Source organism: Liolophura sinensis, chromosome 6 (genome assembly GCF_032854445.1).
Source record: "Liolophura sinensis isolate JHLJ2023 chromosome 6, CUHK_Ljap_v2, whole genome shotgun sequence".
In the NCBI taxonomy this organism is placed as follows: domain Eukaryota; kingdom Metazoa; phylum Mollusca; class Polyplacophora; order Chitonida; family Chitonidae; genus Liolophura; species Liolophura sinensis.
Genome location: NC_088300.1, coordinates 32,030,858 through 32,039,876, shown reverse-complemented (window position 1 = coordinate 32,039,876; position 9,019 = coordinate 32,030,858). Strand labels below are relative to the sequence as shown.

Here is a 9,019-nt window from a genome sequence, read left to right as displayed (position 1 = left end):
TCGAGTACCGCATCTGGGATCCCGTGTCTATGTGTTAGGATCTTATCTACCGGGTTGATGCGTCGGTTGTAGCAAACATGGTGTTTTTTAATGGATCCCTCAAACTAAAAATTTGTGAGGCGATTGACTTAAAGCCAACCGACTTCGCTACTAGGCATGCTGTCGGACCAAACAAACAAGGGCAAATTATAGACCCTTACATAGCAGTGGATGTCGACGATCAGCAAGTAGCAAGATCGACGACGAAACCTAAAACTACCAAACCTTCATGGAACGAGGAATTTGTGACTGAAGTACACAATGGTCAAAGTCTGGGATTTACTGTGTTTCATGACGCTGCCATACCGCCGGACGATTTCGTCGCAAATTGTACGCTTTCCTTTGAAGAAATTAAGGAGACGAATTCGGATATTTGGGTATGTTTATAAAGAAACCTGTTCTTACATATGCTTAAATGTTGTTTAAATTGAGAAAAACCGAGATTTGATACGGTTAAAATGCTTTATTTTGACCCTGGGCTGATGCCCCATGTTGCCAGCATCTGCAGCTAGGTGAATGATGCGGTCCCGATTGGATGGAAGAGGCGATGGATTCTTCCCTTGGACTCAGGTCACAGGTTTATCTACGGGCTCTACCATGTCTTTTGCGTCCTTTTTCATGAAATAAATTCCTTGTTGTGGATTTTCTCTTGCAAATCCAGGCGATTATATCAATTATTATTTATTATTTTCTATTGCAACCAGGTTGATTTGGAGCCAAGTGGGAAATTGCATCTCATTATTGAAGTGAGCGGGTCCGTAACAGAGGGTATGTCTTTTCTACAATTAACATATTCATGATGCCATATTTCTGTTTAATATGAATATTTTGTTTAGTTTGGCTGTTTTGGAATGAATAAATGATGAAATTTGGGATATATCTCTGGAGTATTGGATTGAAGTATCGCCCTCCATTTTTCCGAGGCCGATTTAGCATGGCTGCATCTGTATCAGCATAATATTTGTGTGGCGCTGTGATGCTAGCGGACTAGCCTATTGGCATTTTTAGGGGAGTAAGGTGTGGAAGTGTCGTACTGGGCTTGTGTATTTTATCAATCAACGGTAAATGCCCATACGTTTTCTACATTTTTTCAAAACGTTTGTAAAACAGCTGACTCTGAAATTTCACATTTGATAAAGAATTGTTGTGTTTTAATGTGACCTTAACCATCCTTTCCTACCTCCATAATTGTTGCAATGTGATTGGAGGTAGCTAAGCATAATGAGGCACCTTCAGCAATGGCAGGCTGGCAGAAATGGTGGAGTATAGATGCTGTGGTGGAGAATCCATGCTCCTTGTAATATACAGCTGCCAGGAACTGACTGATACCTCTTACCTTGCACACACTTAACATCCCATACTCTATATGCGGTCACACAGAAATATCTTGTCACTTGATGCAACCCATAGACCAAGTAGCATACCATTTTGTTAGCGACAGGAACTTGCATATAGCATGAATGTACATGTACTTACAACTCTTTCTTTGTGAAAATTAAATTCTCCTTCATTACTAAATGTGTAAGACCAGTCATTGACATGCATAAAGAAAGTGTTTCTCATCGGGGCCTCAGAATGTAAATCAGTTTCAAAAAAAATTAAAATTAAGATTTATTTTTGTCACACAACATAAGAGCGACAATTACCCCCGTAGATTTATTGGTGATGAAAGCATATCTTCACAGCATCATGTCTGGTTCTGTGATCTAAGAAATAGAAAAAGCATTTACTGGTATAGGATGTTATCTGTATAATATTTAACACAATGACTAATTGCTCATAATTCTCCTGTGTAATATTTGCAGATGAGTGATATCCTTGTGTATTTTTAGAATTCGTAGGGAAAAAAAAAAAAGTCAAGCTTGTCTGCATCATATGAAGAGAGGAAGTGTTTCATTAAAACTTGCCACTGGTGTTATTTTGTAATTAGTGTGATTTACCACTATGTTATAAGATGATTGCCAAAGCATTGCTCAGTGTGTGGTTAAATGATCATGAAGGTTTGCCTCTCTGGCTTGGCGTATGATTTACATCAGGAGGTTGGCGAGGCCCATGGTGAGGTGTGCCGGTTTTCTCCACCCATAGTAATCTAATATGTGTAAGATAATAATGGAGTGAAAATGAAATAATTGTCAGTTTGACTTGAAATACAATATAAATAAACTGATGCTTGACAATTATGTCAGGTTATGATGACATTCAAGCAGCAAATGCTGATGTACCCTGAAATTAGTGTAAATCACTATGACAATACTATGACTCATGAGCCACAGGTTCAAACCTAGCCATGGACAAAATTCACACATTCTCACGGCTTTTGAGACCTTGATGGTTGGCGGTGCTTATGTGGCTGTGCATGCAGTCTTCTACCAGTATGGTGCCACTGCGCATATCTCTACTGACTGGTTGTCTTTTGCTCATGTATATGTAAGTGCTTAAGTGTGCCAAAAAGGAAAAAATCGTGATATATTCGTGATCTAAATTGATAAAATACCTTGTTACAGGATAAAGAAGTGGCCTTGTATACTGGCACCAGTGTTGTTGAAGTGGACACTCGCATATTATCATGTTTTCTGCATTTTTGACTTGCTAATGTTGTTGAAGTGCCTTGTCAGTGAGCAAATGCACTAGTGGTTTTGTTATCTTTAGTATCATGTGTAATGCTGCAGGAACCTTTTAATAGTATTAAAGTATTTGAAGTAGTGTTCACAGTGGGTGGGTGTAACTTAAAGCACCTATCATGAATCATTTCTAGAGTGCCAAAAAAACAACAAAAAAATCCACTTTATTGGTAAACCCCATTATGCCATATGTTTGTCATTTTATTTGTTCCAATTGCGCTGAATTGCTTCACAATGTGAGATAAAAAAGTAGACATGAACCTCAGTATCCATGCATCGGTCCATGAGAGATCAACTGCAAAGACTTACTTCAGACCTTTGACATTGTATACATGTATTAAGATGAACACATCTAAATAATAGTGTCATTATATACTATTCATTGTAGTGGTTATTTTTATTTACTTTAATGAGTTTTTGTACTCAAATGTATCTAACCTGTCAAGTCTTGCGTTCTACTTTTTAATTGTAAAACAGGAGAGGTGGGATGATTAAAACATTTTAATTTATTCATTTATTTATTTGATTGGTGTTTTATGCCGTACTCGAGAATGTTTTGTTTATACAATGGCGGCTAGCATTATGGTGGGAGAAAACCAGGTAGAGCCCGTGGGAAATCCTTGACCATCTGCAGGTTGCCGGCAAACCTTCCCACATACGGCAGTATAACATTTTGAGCTCTCTTATTAAAAAGAAGCATACAAAAAGACAAACATTATAAGTTTCCTTTGCTATGGACGAGTATGTATAATGTAATTAAAGATGTACAGCATAGAGAGTAAAACCAGAGCAGCGGTGACATTGTGATAGCTTAGCAGTGGTCACACGTAACTGATGCAATACAGTCTTGTGTTAATTTACCTCAGTCAGAAGTTTATTCCAACTGTCCATGTATTACATGCCCCCAAGCACCATGGCTTAAGCAGAATTAGGTAAAAAAAAAAAAAATCAGTGATGTTGGAATTTATTAGACGTCACTAGTCAAGAATTACTCAGAATGTTGGAAGACAAATGCTCACACTACCATAAATGTTTTTACAACAGTACAGAAAATGTCATTTCATCTTGTTCATGATGGTTGAAATCAGGTAATACGGAAAACATCTTGACATTTTGTATTTTCCAGTTTGAAACATTTCTCCTTCACCTCTTAGTTTACTGTTTCTATTTTGATATAACTATTACATTGCTTCCAATCAACATTTTCGATGTTGCAGGACAACATGCAACAGTGCGATAAAACATTCAACGATACTTGTTGACTGTACCATTTTGTCAAGCTTCAAAATTTTATGACAATTTTTTTAACATTACAATGTTGCAGCTAAAGATCTCAGTCTAAACAAAGTAAAAAAAAATCGTAATATGAAACATTATTAAGCCTGTATTAAACATCATTGTCACAATTTTCATAAAACATAACAGTGCTAATCCTGTACTCTAAAGTACCATTTTGTTAAAATTTAACCTGAACATTGTATAGTTATACTAACAAGGCTTATATACGTTGGTATATACATGGGGTTGTTACTACATACATTGTATAGTTGGTATATACATGGGGTTGTTACTACATACATTGTACCGTTGGTATATACATGGGGTTGTTACTACATACATTGTGTAGTTGGTATATACATGGGGTCGTTACTACATACATTGTATAGTTGGTATATACATGGGGTTGTTACTACATACATTGTATAGTTGGTATATACATGGGGTTGTTGCTACATACGTTGTATAGTTGGTATATACATGGGGTTGTTACTACAAACATTGTGTACAGGAGTTTGTTACTTTGTGCATTGTGTTGTTGGTTTTTACTACCTACATTGTATAGTTGGTATATACAGGTACAGTAACATATAAGGCTGTAAATTACACATGGCAATGTGGCAAATAACCAACATTATGGAAACATCGTAGTTATTCACTTATCAACTAAAGTCTGTTATACATGTACTATGTTATTACAAGTGAGTAAGCAGGAAGGAAATGTGATATTCAGGATGTTTTTGTTATCTCTTACGTTGTCTTTACAATAAAAGCGGTAGTAGTTCAGCTATCATGCACGACATGCTACATATTAACTACATGGCAGTTTTTAAATATGAAGCTGTCATAAATAAAAATTGTGTTGTGCAGATTAATTCACGTTTGTATGCCGGATATAATAGTGTCCAACTGTTATCCAGCGCTTTTAAATTTGTACGCGATAGTATTGGGTTTGACACATAACTATAAGGTGGAATAACAACGGCATTCATTGTCACATGTCATTTTAAGTGTTCGATGTGTGATTTGGAACAGCATACTTTTAAAAAGATTAAAATGAGATTTTTTTTTGATTTTTTTAAAATGAGTTTTATTTTAAGGCCGTGCTGACGCTTTCATTCACATCAGCGTCTCTAGAGACCTGCTTCCTGTCAGTCGTGTTGGAATTTCTGACTCTTGTTTCTCCCTTAAACCTGACCATGTGGTATGTGTGAACTCTTTAAGCGTGACATTAAACACTAATCAAACAAACGAATAATAAATAATCAAACTGCACAGTTGTTATGAGAACATTTATACATGTTGATCTGAGGCTGAATTTGATTAAGTATGATAATGAAAACAAATTGAAAACGCTATCTTGGTACCAGAACTGTTGTGAAACTACTGTTAATCCAGACAACAACAAATCCTAGCCTATGGAAAATGAGGGTTATGATTATGATTCATGGAAACAGATATGGAATGTCCACTAACGGCCCCAGCAGACAAAGTGGTTCGTTAACGTGACCTGTCGGTACAGCTGTACCTGTTATTAGCTCTTGTGCCTTTGGTATTGAGTGGCAGTGCACTCTGACTGTGTGACTTCTATTAACTCTGCATCAGCTGAATCATTTTATCGACCTAGATGAAATCAATATTTTTTCTCTTGCATCACAATCCTGCTCATGTAATATGCTAACGATTCTGTTTTCTGTGTCCTTTGCATGAGTTGTAGGAAAATCTGGCCCAGGTTAACATATATTGAGATCTATATAAACATATCATGGTGCATATGATTGGCTTGTTTTGGCTGTCAGTAATGATGTGAATAATATGTATTTATAGACACAATAGTACAAGGGCTCATGTCTATATACTTATGTTTAATGTTTATCGTTTAGTCCATATAAATAAAACATGTACATTCCAAAGGTACATGTGTATGTATATATACATATTGACATTGATGTAACATAATATATATATATATATATAAACACAGTGTGGTGTGTGAAATCACAGTGTATTCAGTCCCTGACTTTTTAGTAATTTATAATACAATATTGCCAAGTATTGAAGATGCTTGTCTCTCAGATTCTTGCAGCATTTGTGGTAATATACTTTATTTATTCAACCTTTTTACAAGTTTCATGCCAAATTTGAACACCGTTTATCCCCATTAATGTTCATGTTACATCAATCCATTGGGTTTCGTAACACCTTTGCTTGATAGAAAATATAGATTGTTTTTAGTCTATTCAGAGAAATGGCCTCAAAATATACTTAAAACAACACCAGGTGAACATGCAAAAAGCTTGAAGACATTGCATAATCAATCGATATGACTCGTAGTCTTCATGATGGTTGTCGGAGATCAGTTTCATTTCATCACGAGGGCCTCCATGGACCTAGTGTTTGATGTGCAGCACAATGACCCAGGAGCCTCTTACCAATGTGATCGCTGTGAGTTCAAGTCCAGCTCATGCTGACTTTCTCTCCGGTCATGTGGAAAGATCTGCCAGCAATCTGCGTATGGCTCTGGGTTTGCACTGGGCTGTGACCGGTTTCCTCCCACTAGAATCCTGGCACCTGTCGTATAAGTGAAATATTCTTGAGTATATGGCTTAAAACTACATTCAAATAAATAAATGCATCTAATGGTGCGTTTCATCATACCAGAAACCCGTGTATGGTCGTGGGTTTCCCATGGGCTCTTTGCTTCTCTCACATCAATTTTCCCTATAACTACTGGACATCACGTTTCTTAGGAATTAAGGAATGAGCTAAGCATATCAGTACATGTACAATAGTTTGACATTGATGCATATAACATGTTTAGGAGTTATTGTTTATAAAAGTTCAGGTGTTGTTTATACTTTCTCACCATTGACATGTGATTTTGTGTTACATCAAACCTAAATCTAAACTATTGTTTTTTTGTTCATGTATTTACAGGAGTATGTGGTGGGACCACTCACAGTAAGTATATATACTTTCATTTTTCTTTAATACATTACACGTTTAAAAATATTTTCATTCATACAGGTTTGTATTATGGACAAATGTAGAATGTTTTTTTATTTAAAATAATTAAATCTTGCATGTTAAAGGATTACTGTCCAGATTTAGGTACTTGATCTCATTTGAAATATTGGAACCTTTTTAAACGTGTTCTTATTAGAATGGCTCCTGAGAAACTCAACATAATAAAATAAATCCCGTGAAATAATGGATTTATTGCCCTGTCCGATACCTGCCAAATGAGAGTTGTCGCGTCATGTATGTCCTCCCCAAGGTCTGGTGTGGATGGTGACCTGGGAATTCCTGTATGTGAGGATGTCACATGAGAGATTTTTGCATTTCATCCTGCTTATGAGAAGAAAACTTTTGAGAAAGGGCACTATCTGAGAAATGCATGCTGAGAAGGGCTGTTAGGGCTTGCTTGCTACAAAATCCTTCTATGTAGTAATGTGAATTCATGCCTTCATTGGAGCGAAATCATCTCAAAACTTGGAGAAACGAACACATGGACTCTTCAATAATCTGTTATCACAATTGAGTAAACCCTTTCCTAGAGAAATTCTGGATCACTCTTGTCTTTGCTTGATTTTCTGCTACTGAACTTTGACTTTTTTTGGTTAGATTATTGAGTTTTGATAAAAACAGTATGCATAAGTCAGCCTCATTAACTATTGACCTTGGGTATCATATTTTGTTTACAATTTTATTATCTCATTGTGACAGTACATACAACGTAGTTATCTAAATTTGAACACTAATCCTTTAACTTAAAATGAAACTGCACTGTATTGCATGGTCTACATCAAAACTTTATAGTACTTGCAGTTGCATTTATGTGCTTGTGGTAAATATCATGTTTCTATTTCATTACTGATTTTGAAAGGTTGAGGATTTTAGCTGTTCAAGTTTTCTCTTCTGACCACACAGCTCATAGCTTGATATGAGTTTAAAAGCTCGTAACACAAATATAGTGTGTCTGGTAAGTGGCATTCGTCAACAATAATAATCTGTTGTAGGTGAGATACTCTTTCAAATCCAGCCTATTCTGATTTGTTTTTCTCCCTAATGTGCACACAGTTCACCTCTGGTAGTTGTCATGGGTAGAAAAATGTGGAGCCTGCAATTGACTTTCAAATGGATGAGTTTACTTGCCCATAGGAAAGTGTTAGAAGTGTGATGAGAATAGAGCTACATAGTGTTAGGGGTGTTATCATGATTTGATATGAACTCAGGCAGCTAGGGAGGTGTTATCATGATTTGATATGAAAACAGGCAGTAATCATGGTAATTGAGGTGTTACCATGACTTGATTTGAAAACAGGCAATAATGGAGGTGCTATCATAACTTGTTATGAAAGCAAGCAGTAATGATGGTGTTATATTTTTATATGAAAACAGATAGCAATGAAGATGTTATGATTTAATATGAAACAATCAGTAATGGAGGTATTATGATTTAATATGAAAACAGGTAGTAATGGAGGTGTTATTATGACTTGATTTGAGAGCAGGCAGTAATGGATGTCTTACTGTGGTAAGGATTTGACCTGATGACTTGCAATAATGGAAGTGCCATCACTATTTTATATAAAAACGGGCAGTAACGGGGGTGTTATAAGGATTTGATATAGGAATGGGCAATAATGGTGGTGTTTTAATGATTTGATATGGGTATGGGTAGTAATGGGATGTACCATGATTTTACACAGAAACTAAAAATAAATGGGGAGTTACCATGGCTTTATATTGATGCATGCGCATTACAAGTAGTGGGATTTTCATTATGAATTTGCACTGGTAAGGGTATTTCCATGCCTACGGATGGGGCTGATACCATTGTTTTATGTAAGAATTTGTAGACATGTTGGTATTTCCAGGGTTTGTCCACTCAAAAACCATGTAAAAAACTTTCGGTTTCTGTTCATATTTTATTATTTTCCTGTATATCAAGTTGCTGTATGTAATTGTCTCATACGAGGTTGGATTAACAGTGATCAAAAAGTTCTTATTTACATTGTATGTGTGTGGAACAACATTGACATTTACACAGGCTTTGGTGAACCTGTTTACTGTAAGTC

General features: G+C 36.0%; 1 protein-coding gene across 3 annotated transcripts in view; it reads left to right on the top strand.

Annotated features, from left to right (window-relative positions):
• Positions 1-9,019, top strand: part of LOC135469193 (calcium-independent protein kinase C-like) — a 39,950-nt gene continuing 30,931 nt past the window's right edge. For all 3 annotated transcript variants that reach the window (XM_064747739.1, XM_064747740.1, XM_064747738.1), the window contains exons 1-3: positions 1-416; positions 744-807; positions 6,876-6,899. In XM_064747739.1, the coding sequence (XP_064603809.1) occupies positions 78-416; positions 744-807; positions 6,876-6,899 (427 nt within the window). In that variant the 5' untranslated portion in view covers positions 1-77. The remainder of the gene's footprint in view (positions 417-743; positions 808-6,875; positions 6,900-9,019) is intronic.